At 41.6% G+C, this 14,715-nt stretch overlaps 1 protein-coding gene across 1 annotated transcript in view; it reads left to right on the top strand.

Annotated features, from left to right (window-relative positions):
• Window positions 1-10,989: 10,989 nt before the first annotated feature.
• gtf3c4 (general transcription factor IIIC, polypeptide 4) overlaps window positions 10,990-14,715 on the top strand; it is a 12,784-nt gene continuing 9,058 nt past the window's right edge. The window contains exon 1 of the mRNA XM_049603493.1: window positions 10,990-11,331. Within this exon, the coding sequence (XP_049459450.1) occupies window positions 11,017-11,331 (315 nt within the window). The 5' untranslated portion in view covers window positions 10,990-11,016. The remainder of the gene's footprint in view (window positions 11,332-14,715) is intronic.

Below are 14,715 nucleotides of genomic sequence, written 5' to 3'. Positions count from 1 at the left end.
TTTGCATGTTTCACTTAATAACCTACAGATTAGGGCCTGGCCTCAGGTAAACATACCCTCTAGCTAATAGGTAGTGGCAGGATTTTGTAAACTTAACAAATAGTCCCTTGATTCAGCAGTTCGAGAAAGTTACTTTTTATATATGAGAGTCCCGTGGATAAATATTATCATGCAAAATGACCACAGGTGATATACTGCTTGGCCAGTGCTCATCATTTTCCATTGGGTATTTTTATGGGGAAACAGCAGTTTTAAACTTAGTTATACAGAAACACCTGTATGCATATGTATGTATGTATGTATGTATGTATGTATATATATATATATATATATATATATATATACACATATATATATATGTACATATACATATATGTACATATATAAAATAAATAATTTTAACATCATATAGGCAACTAATTAAGGGTTAGGGGTTAGAAAATATCAACCACTTGAGTTTCTCGATATTATTTGTGAAACCTGTGATTGCTTGATAGCAGTATTGTAATCTGTTTTACGATTTGACATTTCCACAGTGTCATATGGCAATATATGAAACTGTGACCCCTGTATTATGATAGGTATCATCTCGAGACAAGATTCCTGCCAATACACAGCCCTACAACTAATAGCCATTTGATTAATATTTATATGAAAAATGTAACATAACTCCAACAGGAAATGTATGCCATGTTACTGCACTTTAGTCGGCTTCCCCCTGGAGTCCAATAAAAAGCCTGTCCACAGCTGTATGCTGGGTAGAAGCCTGTGAAATGGTATGTGAGCAGTACCAACAAAGGGCAAAGCAAGTGTTTGCAGCAGTGTTTGGAGAGGGTGACAGCAATATTCTCTCCTAAACTGCATTTGACACAAGTTATTACGTGAAATCTACCACGGAGTCGCCCTGCAGCACCAACCACTTTGTGGCCTTTTTCCAACAAAGCACCTCCAAACATTGCACAGTGCAAAACAGGCTCCTCTTATGAAATGTTATGTAGTGCTGAGATTTCCACTGAGCCAATACATCAGGTAATCAATGACTCTAAACTCCAAACCAGTATAGTGAGATAACAAACAGTCCCACAAAACAGCTAAAACTAATTTAGCTCATAACATAAAGGCTGAAACTGGTATTCACATTCACGCAAATCAACAGCATGGAAGCATCATAATCCATAATGCCAACAACAACCACCACAAGAAAACAGCTCAGCTGCCACCAGAAAACAATTCATAATTCATGCCAAAACATACACAGCACACAGGTTGAAGCAGAATATGGGCCTTTGTTTTCACAGCAGACGTTTTAACTTATCAAATCAGGAGGAGCACACGTGTTTTAGCATGTAAAATACAGCAGCAGCTCAATGGAATTCAGCCCATTATTAGTTTGTATTATTTACACCTGTGCTTGTCCCACTGTGTCAGCCCAACATGTCTTTCATATAAAAGCCTAATAAGAGCAATAATTTGCACCAGCAAACACCAAGACATTAACAGCGACTGAAAAAAGCTAACATCCGCTCAATATGCATGTTAGCACGAGCGGCAATTAAGATAGCTACTTACTTTGTTGATGAATCCCGTTTTCTGGGAGACTTAAAAATCCAGCTTCCGGTTTGAAGTGACTTTATAAGAGGAAAGCTACATAAACAGCAGCAGTAGACAAGAAGTTACAGTTACGCAGACGTTTTTTTTTTCATAACTTTCATGACTTTTAGTTTCTTAATACGCAGAGTGGATGTTAAAAAAAGTGGGCGGGGCATGTCGTTTAAATAGTCCGCCTTACTGCAAAGGTGCGTTTGATTTATGCTCCTGCTGACTGACAGTGTCATCTATCTATCTATCTATCTTTATACAAAAGTCACAGCAGTGTCTTAAGCCACACATTCACTCCACCTGCAATTAAGATAAATATATGAAAAATGAATTAATTAAAAACAAAGAACACATGAAAATAGTGTTGGTTATGTAACTATAACTACTGCACACATTGTATTTTTGGATTATTTTTATTACTTAAGTTACTGAGTAATTTACTAATGGGTACATTATTAACATTTAAATGGTAATAGATTTAGCATTATTACTGGTTACTAGTAAAATATTATTTCATTGTCATTTATAGTACTTTGCTTATTGTTTCATTCGTATTTTCATGCATGGTGTTAAAGTGGAGTCTTTCTGTTCCCCTTGGTTAGAAGCTAATTGGTTCCTACCTGCCCTTGTTTTACGGGGACAGGTATGACTGATACACAAGATAAAGTGAGTGCCTCATGCTTAACAGTGAAGAGAAGATGCTGTACCCCCAAGTTGGGATGTGTTAGTACTGTCTTGCTGTTTTGGTAATGAATAAACAAAGAGAAAGAAACAAATGTTGTAGCCCACTTATTACCCACAGCCTGGAAGAACTGGGGAACACCAACAATTAAGAAAAGAGGGTTGCACTTAAATTAGCCCAGAGTTTGAAATATCTGTGTCTGAGATTCCTGCCTCCACAAAACAATGGAGGTGAATAGCACTGAAAATTTATATTCAAAAATTCAAAAGCAATGTGTCTTTCCACAAACAGCTGCTGTCACCACTCTGCTGTCTTCAGTACAAATGGGTTTCACTGTAAGGTGCTTTATACCTAATTCACATGACTTTTTTCTTCTGGTCCAAAACAATGTATGTCATGTGTGCGTATTTTGTCTATTAACACTGTAAGCTGAGTAACCAGAGATAATGTGAGGTGGCTATTCACCTGTATCAATCAAAGACCAGTTAGGTTTTCTTTTTATACATTTTCTAAATATTATCTTAAAGTAAATATGCTAATTCTCGCTACGTAAGGTAGATGTCAGAGGTTTCAAATAATAAATAGAACAATGCCAGAAACATAAAGGGAAAGTTCACCTCTAAAATAGGTTACATATTTTTCCTCTTACCTGTAGTGTTATTTATCAGTCTAGACTGTGCAGGTGTGAGTTGCCAGTTGTTGGAGATAGGGTTAGGGTTAGACAAAGACATGCAAGTTAGGTTAGGTGTGAATGTGAGAGTAGTAGCCCTGTGAAAGTCTGGCGAACTGTCCAGGTTTTACCTCACCTCTCATCCAGTGTCAGCTGGGATAGGCTCCAGCCCATCACAACCTTGTTGTGAGCAGTGTCATGAAGGAACTATTTTCTTTCTATTGAACTACACCTGCCAGCTGTATCACTGCCCGGAAGGAAGCACGCATCTACTCATGAACAAGAGCATTGAGCTTGTGGCAAGATGAAATGTACTGTAGGCCTGAACATGAATGCTGTTGTTCTTGGCTGAGCTGTAGCGTGAGCTAGCTCAGTGACGCTAGGTGAGCTAGCAGTAGATGCACACTTCCTTCTGCGTGGTGATATCAGAATCAGAATCAGAATCAGAAATACTTTATTGATCCCCGAGGGGAAATTATTTATGTTACAGGTGCTCCTTGCAAGAGAGGAAAGATACGTGAAAATATAAGAAATTTAAACAATAGTATTTACAAATATATAGTTAAATAAACAGGAATTATTAACAAACATAAACGTAAATTAATATATATATATATATATATATATATATATATATATATGTTGTAAATTGAACAAGATTATTTACACAAACAGAATATATACAGTCAGGGGGGTTATTGCACAAGTTACATTGGATTATTGCAGTGTGTGAAAAAGTCTCAGGACTACTCAGAGGGAGGAGTTGTACAGTTTGATGGCCACAGGCAGGAATGATTTCCTGTGGCACTCAGTGGTACATTTTGGTGGTATAAGTCTCCCACTGAAAGTACTCTTGTGCCTGACCAGCACATGGTGGAGTGGGTGTGAGACATTGTCCAGGATAGTTCGTAGCTTAGACAGCATCCTCCTCTCTGACACCACCATCAGAGAGTCACACTCCGTTCCCATAACGTCACTGGCCTTGCGGATCAGTTTGTTGAGTCTGTTTGTGTCCGCCACCCTCAGCTTGCTGCCACAGCACACAACAGCATAGAGGATAGCACTGGCCACCGCAGACTCATAGAAGATCCTGAGCATAGTTCGGCAGATGTTAAAGGACCTCAGTCGCCTCAGAAAATAGAGACAGCTCTGGCCCTTCCTGTAGAGAGCATTAGTGTTCTTAACCCAGTCCAGTTTATTCAATGTGTACCCCCAGGTACTTATAGTCCTCCACAATGTCCACACTGACCCCCTGGATGGAAACAGGGGTCATCGGTGTCTTGGTCCTCCTCAGATCCACAGCCAGTTCCTTTGTCTTTGCCACATTGAGCTGCAGATGGTTATGCTCATGCCATGTGACAAAGTTATCCAAAACAGCCCTGTACTCATCCTCATCACCCTTGGTGATACATCCAACTATAGCAGAGTGGATATGGTTAGCAAGTGGAGAGAAAATAATTCCTCCATGAAACTGCTCACAATAAGGTCTGTGGATTATCTTGAGAAACTGGGTCATGATTTCTGGACCCTGCTACGTTTTTCAGATGTGTTTTTTTTTTGAGCACCACAAGCCGAGTGCCATCTAGTTCCATTATACTGGAGAGAAGGCAGACATGTCCAAGCTCGATGTCTCCAACACCACCAACTCACCCCAAAACAATCTAGATAAATAAACAGCACAAAGAGGAAAAACATGTACTTTTCATTTTGGGGTGAACTGTCCCTTTAAATCACATTGTATTCAGACACAAATACACCCTTGGCCCTCTGGTGTTATATTAAACCAGTGATCACTGATGTCCCTCTGACCTACAGTCTGTTAACAGTTCCCAGCATGTACAGTTATTCCTGCACTGAAGCCCTCCCTCTGATCTGACACACCATCACCTTGACCTTTAACAGGTGACTGCACATCCCTGAGGGGAGCTAAATAAAACACCAGCACTGTGTTTCCTGCTGATGTCACTGATGTGATATCAATACTTCCTCATTGAGAGGGGGGATTTACTGTTTCTTTTGTGGTGTATGGAGGCCAGTTAAAGGCTGTCAGGATGAACAAAGGGGGAGGGGAGGCTTCCTTGTCCCTTCCCACTCCAAGGACAGCATGGGAGGTTCAGGAGAGCACTGATTGAGAGCAACACCTGTCAGGTGAGGCTTTTCGCAGTTGACGGCGCAGAAGGAGCGCCAAGTCGACTGCTATGACTGCTAATCTCTGACGTGGCAACCTGCCGGGCTCTGCGAGTCTCCAGAGGGGGAGCGCCAGGAGCCCGAGCGCAGAGGCTTTTCCAGGGCTGCAGTCCTGCTAATGTCTCCCCGAACAGAATGAACCACGCTGATATGCTCTAAATACATTTCATTATCATCGTCATGATTATATCACTAATTGTGTGTACTCGGTAATGTGCTGCAGCAGCCCCCTCTTGGGAGGTGTCTGAGAGACTGAATGATTAAAACATGTACGATGAACCATGCATCAAAACGTCCCTGCGGGCTTCCTCACAAGATACATGTAAGCAGCTCCAGTGACACTCGGAGCAAGCAAACAGCAGAGGATGAGGTCTACTGAGGGTTGAACGGCTGAGGAGGAACCTGCAGGCAGTAACAAGACAGCAGGTGGATATTAGAGATGTGGGGGATTGACCTGAGCTGACCCCATCCATATCCATAAACCCACATGACATAACCTGTATACCTTCAGACATGACTCCTGAGCAGCCTAAATAATTCCACTACACAATAAGTAAACCAAAGGCTCAGGTTCACATTATGGCTGGGCTACTCTGGCCTGCGCAGGGGCCTGTTTTCCGTCTTTCTGTATGCTTGACAGGAGAGAGGATAAAGTTTTTGTGACAGCATTTGATGAATGTTTAATCCAACATTCATACATCCCGGGCTGGGATTGGGTCCCCAGTCAAAACCCACCAAAGACACACAGCAGGTGTGTGAAATATTCATTCACTACACGCTTCATTAAGAATGAAACATACCATGGTCCCCGTTCATTTATTCATTTCGATTATCGAAACAAAAGACAGAAAAATGAGAGATTAAAACATGGTGGGCGCGCTATTCTATATTTGTCTCGCAGATTTGTAACAATTTGTTTTGTGACAAATAACTCTGCCTGTTGAAATCCCGCTGTCATCTTGCTGAGAGTCAGGCAGCTACTGCGAGAGGAGCTTTCATGTGAGGGGGCTGTAACAAATCACTGTCTGCCTGGGAATCCCCAGCTCTGCATCTGACTGCAGTAGTTTGACCTTTGACCAGTCCAGGAGCGTCCGTTGACTCGTCGCAGAAAGCATGCTGATATGCATCTGAGCCATCAACTGTGGACGGGATAGTTTTCATATTTTTATTAATTAACGATGAAATATGACTACTAATGATCTCTCTCGGTGACGAGTGACTGCACTCGGACGGATGAAATGACTGATGTCGTGCCTGTCAAGGATTGGGCTCATTCTTCTTTCCTCTCAAAGTGCTGAATATGTCATTGTTGACTGCCAGTGCTGCTTCAACATAGACCTGATCACTCTGAGTGAATGTGTCACATGGATTGCAAAATTTCCCCATGGAGCACATTAAAGTTTCATCCAATCTAATTTAATTAAAACGAGGATGTGCAAGTCCTGACACACTGCCCAAGGCTGCATGTGTTTTGTTCTGAGACATTGTGGCTTTGCCAAAATACAATCTGTATTCTACCTAAAACAAATATTAAAACATGTTTAGTTTTCATTAGAAATTTAATAAATCTGTTTTAAAAAGAAAAATATGCCAACAAGGGATGTCACTGTTGTTTAGATGAACCTATTGGTGAGTATATGAACTAAAATATTATAGGGAATGTGCTGTCATTATAACAAAGAAATCTATGGAGATAAATATTCCACTGCAAATATTGCAGGATGCAAACACATTGAAGGTTTATTGGCACGAATATATGATTGTTGGATTTTCATAGCTGTGATATGAAAAAATAGCAACAAACAAATACATAACCATTTTCATATTCCCCTTACTTAATTTATTTCAAATTATCTGCCATAACATGCCTGTGATAATTCATAGGTTTTTTCCATGTTCAGGGGCATAAGTTTGGTTTCAAGATTGGGAGGACACATATGAAATGGGTGGTTTGGTGTTGTATCAGAGGAAATTTTGAGTGTCAAACAGTTTTGCCCCATTTCCAACAAACACTTTCAGTATGGTACCTTTGGAACCAAAAGTAACCCTTAAGACATGGTACCTAGACAGTAGATCCACTAAGTGTTTCCACTGCAAGAGGCAGCAAAACATCCTTTCACTTTACATTTATAATTTACTAATATACGTAAAACTCTTCACAGTATGAACAGTGGTTACATGAGCCTCAAAACCAGCCACAACTCAGCCCTGAGCAGAGTGACCGTCCTCTTTTGACCAATCAACAGACTGCAGTGTTCACAGCTCCACCTTTTAGTACCAGATCTGTGTGCTAGGTACCCCAGCAGAAGGGTGAGCAAAAATGGGGAAGACACAGAATGGTTACATTGGCACCATCCACAACTTTTCACAGTGGAAACAGAAAAAAAAGTGTACAGAACTGAACTGAACCGTACCCTACAGCTTGGTGGAAACAGACTTTTAATTTCCTGCCTTCTGGTGAATTTTTTGCACAAATTTATACTTTTTCTGCATCAATTTATGGTGGAAACGTATTTGATTCTGTCAAAATAAAAGTCTTCTGCTACTTTTTTGTTTTTATATTGGAGGAAATGTTCTTAATATTGAAAGGGGTGTATCTACCCTTATGTCCATGTTTTTATATCCCTGTTGGTGGCTCACAAAAAGGTGATGCAAATGAAATAACAACGAGACAAAACCATCATTAAAAACCAGTATAGAAAATGTATAAATTGCTAATATGCACAGTGCATATGGGCAATGACAACGCTCATTAACATATCTGAGCAAGGCTATTGATTGTGATTACTTCAGATGCATGCTGACAGTCTGTCGGGGGGTAATGTCAGACTGATTGGCACTCAAGTGAAGTGGAGAGCTCAAAGGACATTTCAGAGATCAGAGATAATATCTTTCACATTTGATCCAATGCTAGTTTTTCCTGATAGCTACAGAGGGTTAAATGACAAAAACTGCAACAATCACCTTGTAAACAGAAATGATAAATCTCTTTTATATTTTCACAGTATCATACCTACACATCTCTTTACTCATGAAACAGAAGAAGCAGCCGCCCAGCACACATTTATCTGCTCCTCACATGGAAATGAGCTGAACGTCTGCCCTCAGGCAGCATGTTTCTTGTTTATTGCTCAATATAGAGGCTGAGCCCATGATGTTTGTTGTCTTGATATAGACCCATGCGCTAAACATTTAAGACGTTTAAACCAGTTCCAGTTGAACAGGATAGGATTAGTCTTCAATTTTCTTAATGGTTTCAGCCCAGGGCTCTTATAGTCCTGGCAGAAATTCTGTGGATCTCAGTGACTGAAAGCTCTGTGTGTGTGTGTGTGTGTGTGTGCGTGCGTGCGTGCGTGCGTGCGTGCGTGCGTGCGTGCGTGCGTGCGTGTGTGTGTTTGTGTTTAATGAAATGTATTGATCTGGTACAAAATTAACATGTCATGGTTTCTAACTTAAGTCCCTTTAAGACCTCTTTCCAGCAGCAAAATGTACATCAAAGCTCTAAGTTAAATGGAAAATCTCATTATGAATCAGGCCAGTGAGCTGACTTGTTTAGAATAAAATATGATGTCACAAATTATGATGGAAGATGGGAACATATTAGTTCCTTTGCATCTCTTTGAGGTCATATTGTGTTTTTTTGAGGAACATTTGTGCCTTTTTGCTGGTCATTGTATGTCTCTGTGTAGTCATTTTGTGTCCCTTTGTAGTTTCTTTGCATGTCTTTGTTGTCATGTGTCTTTAAATGTCAAGTTGTGTCTCTTTGAGGTGTAAGTTGGTCTTTTTGGTCACTTTGTGTCTCTTCGTAGTTATTTTGTGCCTCTGTGAGATAATTTTGTGTCTCTTAGCAGTTTTTTGTGTCTATTTGTAGTTCCTTTGCATTTTTTGGAGGTTCCTGTTGTCTCTTTGAAGTAATGTTGTATCTTCCGAGGTATAATTGTGTCTTTTTTGGCTGTTTTGTGTCTCTTTGTAGCTCCTTTGTTGTCATTTTGTGTCTCTTTGTAGTTCCTTTGCATATCTTTGTGTTCGTTATGTGTTTCTTTAAAGGTCAATTTGTATCTCTTTAAAGGACAACTTTGGTATTTTTCAACCTGGGCTCTATTTCCCCATGTGTATGTGTGCGTATGATTCATTGGTACCACTCGTTTTAAAATTGGTTCAGTATTGAGCCGCGAAATGAGCTAAAACGGTAATGGGGGCAAATGCGTCCCGTATAAAAGTGCTTTTTTCGCCACTGACCGGTTCAGATCGCCAGTGTTATCTCTGTAAATAGCATATGGTGGTGGCCTTGGGGCAGTGGTGAGTGTGAATGAGTGGAGTCAGCTGTCAGTCAGTGTTGAAGCAGAAAGGCGGAAGTTGTCCCCGCTCGGTATTGTAAATGAGTATGTGTGTGTGAAGTGTGTGTTACGCTAGAAGAGTCAGAGGATGGAGTCTTTTACGTGTTACCCCCTGGAGCGTTACCGGAGTTTTTTGGAGCGCTCAAATAAACGGGCCTTTTTCCCGAACGCAAGAACAGGATGTCGCGCAACACCCTGTACAGCTTTCATAGGCTGCCTTTGTCGGATGGCGAGATGCTGAAGTTGTGGCTAGTTGTGCTGCAAATGGATGCTAACACTCCTCTCCAGACACTGCGCCTTGCAGACCATCAGGTCTACAGTGCTCACTTCTCCCAAGATGACTACTGCCAGCCGAAGAAGAGAAGACATCCAATCCCGTAACACCTCTTCCTCAAGAAAACGGCTGTCCCACGAGTAGAGAGAGCTACAGACACAGTGGCGCAAAGCTCGTGACATCACACAGCCCAGAGGTAAGGGAAAGGCTAAGTTAGCATGCTATTTACAGAGATAGCACTGGCGATCTGAACCAGTCAGTGGCGAAAAAACACACACTTCACACACACATAGTCATTTACAATACCGAGTGGGGACAACTTCCGCCTTTCTGCTCCAACACTGACTGACAGCTGACTCCACTCATTCACACTCACCACTGCCCCAGGGTCGCTACCATATGCTATTTACAGAGATAACACTGGCGATCTGAACCGGTCAGTGGCGAAAAAAAGCACTTTTATACGGGACGCATTTGCCCCCATTACCGTTGTAGCTCGTTTCGCGGCTCAATACTGAACCAATTTTAGAACGAGTGGTACCCATGATTCATACGCACACATACACATGGGGAAATAGAGCCCAGGTTGAAAAATACCAAAGTTGTCCTTTAAGGTGTAACTGTGCTTTTTTTGGTCATTTGATGTCTCTTTGTAGTTGTTTTGCATCTCTTCAAGGTAGCCTACTTTTGCATCTTTTAGGGACATATTTGTGTCGTTTTGTGTCTCTATGTAGTTGTTTTGTGTCCTTTAGTAGTTCCTTTGCATGTCTTTGTTGTCATTTTGTGTTTCTTTAAAGGTCAAGTTGTTAAGTGTATTTGTGTCTTTTTGGTCACTTTGAGTCTCTTTGTCATCGTTGTGTGGTCATTTTGATTCTCCTGTTGGTCAGTAAGGGCTTGTTTGAATAACATTTTGCAAGTGTAGGCAAGGGGCCCCCCTGACACTTTGGGCCCCTGTGCCCATTCAGTATGCCATCCATGTATGGCAACAGATCAGTTGCCATTTAGACAAAAAGCTAGCTAAAAGTAATGTAGTCTAATGCAACAGTCCTGCAATAAAGATAAATTAAACATAAAAACTACATTTCGTTTAAAGGGTTTGAGAGCTGTGTTGATTCCACTATTTGGTCATTTAGGAGGACGTAGCCTGTGTAAAAATAAACTTTATTGCTGTTGACATCATACTCTGTGCACTATTTAACTCCGCGGAGGAAGTCCCTCCTTGCTCTCATCCCGCGCTCGCTGACGTCACTTCCACCACATAGAAAACATGGCGGCCGCCAGTCCGTCAGATCCAGCGCATCCACTGCCCAGAAATGTCGTCATCAAGACCGAGCCCGAAGCTGAGGATGGGCTGCTCTTCGGCCCGGAGGATGTGCCGGTTAAACGGGACCCCGTCGTCCCGCTCGTGGCTCCGGTCAGCGGGCTGCAGCCGCTCGCCTGGTCGCAGGATCACCGCCTGGCTGTGTGCACCACCAGCTCCATGTCGGTGATGGAGCTGGTGTGCGATGTACACAGCAACAAACAGGACCTGACGCTACACAGGACCTCCATCCCCGTCCCGACCGAAGCGCTAAAACTACGGGTAAATATCCACCTATGTCACCTGTTTACTCCTTAGTAAGGAAACAGATAGATCCAGGGAGCACTGTAACGCAACAACTAGTAACGTTAAACAAGTAAACACTGAGCCTGGTAGTTCAGCCTGGAGCTGACAGTGTACTGGATTTCCATAATAACTACTGAGTAGCCCACATGTTTCAATAAGGAAGTAACCGCTGCAGCCGGCTGCTGAGCTTTGAGCACAGGACTCTGTCTAGGCTGCAGAGCAGGATCAGTTAAAGGGTAATGCCACCAATTTTCAATTTCCACACCTACCCTCTGTTCATCTTAATGACTAGAAGAACCTCCAGTCCTTGAAAAAAATCACAGTTGTCTTGCAGGTAGTAAAAGTAAGACTGTATTAGACTGTTAGAGATGACAGAAACATACAACGAATGCCTCCTGAATACGGGAAACCATACTCACATTTTGATTGTTTCTTCCTTAATGTATATATAATTGTGTCGTCTGTATGATGTTACCGGGATGTAAAATCTTTGATTGCTTCAAGGGGCACAGGTATTGCTGAGATGTCAGCTGTCATGTTGACACAATCAAAAACTTAAAATATATTACTGAAGCTTCTAAAACAAGTATGAGGCAGAATCAAAAAGCTGAAAACATACCTTGTTCAAAATTAATTATCATTGTAGTGGAGGCCTCAACTTTCCACATGACAGTTGTGTAAGTTGCACACTGGACCGTGTTTGGCTTCCAAACTAGTTGAGACGTCACAAAGTCATGCTTGTCAATTCATTCATTCATTTAATGTAACTGCTTACCGTGTTGGGGGTCGGGGGGTGGCTGGAGTCTATCCCAGCTGATTGGGTGAGAGGCAGGGTACACTCTGGACAGGTCACCAGACTATCACAGGGCTGACACGTAGAGACAGGCAACCATTCACTCCTACGGTCAATTTAGAGTCACCAGTTAACCTGCATGTCTTTGGACTGTGGGAGGAAGCTGGAGTACCCAGAGAAAACCCACGCTGACACAGGGAGAACATATACACTGTACTGAAGGGCTCCCCCACACCAGGGTTCGAACTCCCCACTCTGGGTTTGAACCAGGAACCCTCTTGCTGCGAGGTGTCAATGCTAACCACTGCACCACTATGCCGTCATCCTTGTCAATACACGTGCCAAAGCCAGAAATTTGAAATATGAAAACAACCTTTTAGCGTTAAACTGAGCACATATGTCATTCTGCACAGTTATGATCAAACATCGTGTGACAATTTGCAAATAATTTTCTAGGGGAGGACTTTAATCTTCAGCTATTATGGAAAAGTATTGAGTTGACCATCTCCAGAACCCAAAACATTTGCATTTTTTAATGGCTGGCATGTCCAGACGTAAAAATATCAAATGGAAGATTTTTTTTTTTTTCATACTATTTGCACCAAACTCCCAGTAATGAGTACGGTTTAAAAAATGCTGTCTACAGAAGTTCATTTCTGTCTCAAATGTCAGCTGTTATGTCTGTAATTTTTTTTTAACTAATTAACTGCATGCATGTGTTATTTATTGCAGCTGTGTTATTTGTGGGGTGCCTTGGACTGACCCGGTTACTCCACAGACCTTGTTGTGAGCAGTTTCATGTAGGAACTATTTTCTTTGTACTGAACACACCAGCCAACCGTATCGTGTGCATCTACTCATGGACGAGAGGCTCGTGCTGTTGACAGTGGGAGATGTAAACATTGATGGCATCCTCCTTGGTTGACCTGTATCGTTAGCTAGCTCAGTTGTGCTTGGTGAACTAGCAGTAGATGCAGTTCTCCTTCTGCGTGGTGATACTGCTGGCAGATTTAGTTTATGAGAAAGAAACATAAAGGTCTGTGATTATCTTGAGTAACCAGGCCAAAATTTCTAAAAAGAGACATTACTATTGAGTTCTTTAAATGTGTTTTTTTCTAGGGGCAATATCTCCAACACATGGCAACCCACACTAAAACAATCTAGCCTGATAAATAACACTACAGCTATGAGGAAAAATATGTGTTTTTGATTTTGAGGTGAACTGTCCCTTTACGGTAATACTGTACCACTGCTATTAAATAACAAAAGTGTGTTCAAAGAATAAATAGGTGATTACAAAATGACATCTGTGAGTGTATTGGAGTAGTGTTACTACTATTTGTATACTTGTTAAGCAACCTGTGTAAACATGCCTCAGAAACACAGCCAAGCTACTATTCACTTGTGTGCTATTAGTTTGGCAGCGGTGGATGTTCCTGTATTTTCATTATTTACTAAACTGAAAGAAAGATAATTAAAGCGATGGAATACAAATGTTGATGAAAAGAGAAACTGAGAAACAATTTTTGCCGTGGTAAATCTGTCTCTGCGCAGCTGCTCTGGTGTATAAACATGATTGTTTATAGGTTCGTCTCCACTCCAAAAATCCACTTGGCAGATAAAATACTGGATGGAGCTGAATTTTATAATCCACTAGGCGCAGTGGCAGACAGGCAAAGTAGCTTTCCTGCTGTCATTTGGAGATATGATTAACTGCTTGTAAATAAGAGGGCTCCTGAGCAGGGAGCAGTGGATGATGGCAGTCAGAGAGGCCAGGTTCTATCTGTCTGATGATACTGCTGCAGCACCCATCCATATGTGGGCTGTCTTTCCATGACAGGTGTCCTAAAATCTGAACTACTGCATGTATGACATTTTCAGATTGCTTGCCATTTCTCAGTATTTTAAAAAGGTGCTCTTAAAAACTGTATGATTCAGAGTATTTTAAATGGCATATTGGGCCGGATGTAGTAACATTCTCTTTAGAGCTGCCCCCTGAAAGTCGAAGATATGAACCACAAGTTTAAGACCCTTCAGTCGACTGAGATTCTTCATGTCAAGCTTTTTTTAGGCCAGTCAGTGTGCAGTGTACTTTAAGGGACCTTTCAGTCTGCGAATGTCTCTGGTACAGGCAGCTGCAGACCCAAATCGAGTGAGAGTGAGGCAGCTTCCCAGAAGAAGAGAGCATTTGCCTTCTCAGACTCAGAGATAACTCTGAGAGGTGGTGACAGCTTACAGTAACTTGATACGATACAGTCTGTCTTTTGTTTGATGTCTAATGTTGGCAGAAACCATTGCTGCACATTTCCGATCTGTCGTTAGCGTAGTTAGCCTGCATTAGCACATAGAGCTAACCTGGCTTGTCTACTATATTACGTGAATGTCACCCTGTGCGTCCTGCTGAACCACGTCTGTAAGAAGAACTTCAGCAGTAGTGAAATCGATGTACTGTTAAATAAACTAAAGGAAAACAGATTTTCTAGAGCATCAGTACTGGTGTTACAGATAAATTTAAGAAAAACAGTAATGGCAAAATATTTGTTATGTTGTATATGCCATGTCAGCTG

This window comes from Epinephelus fuscoguttatus, linkage group LG18 (assembly GCF_011397635.1).
Source record: "Epinephelus fuscoguttatus linkage group LG18, E.fuscoguttatus.final_Chr_v1".
Lineage (NCBI taxonomy): Eukaryota > Metazoa > Chordata > Actinopteri > Perciformes > Serranidae > Epinephelus > Epinephelus fuscoguttatus.
The sequence above is the reverse complement of the archived record's forward strand: the minus strand, read 5'-3'. Positions and strand labels throughout refer to the sequence as shown.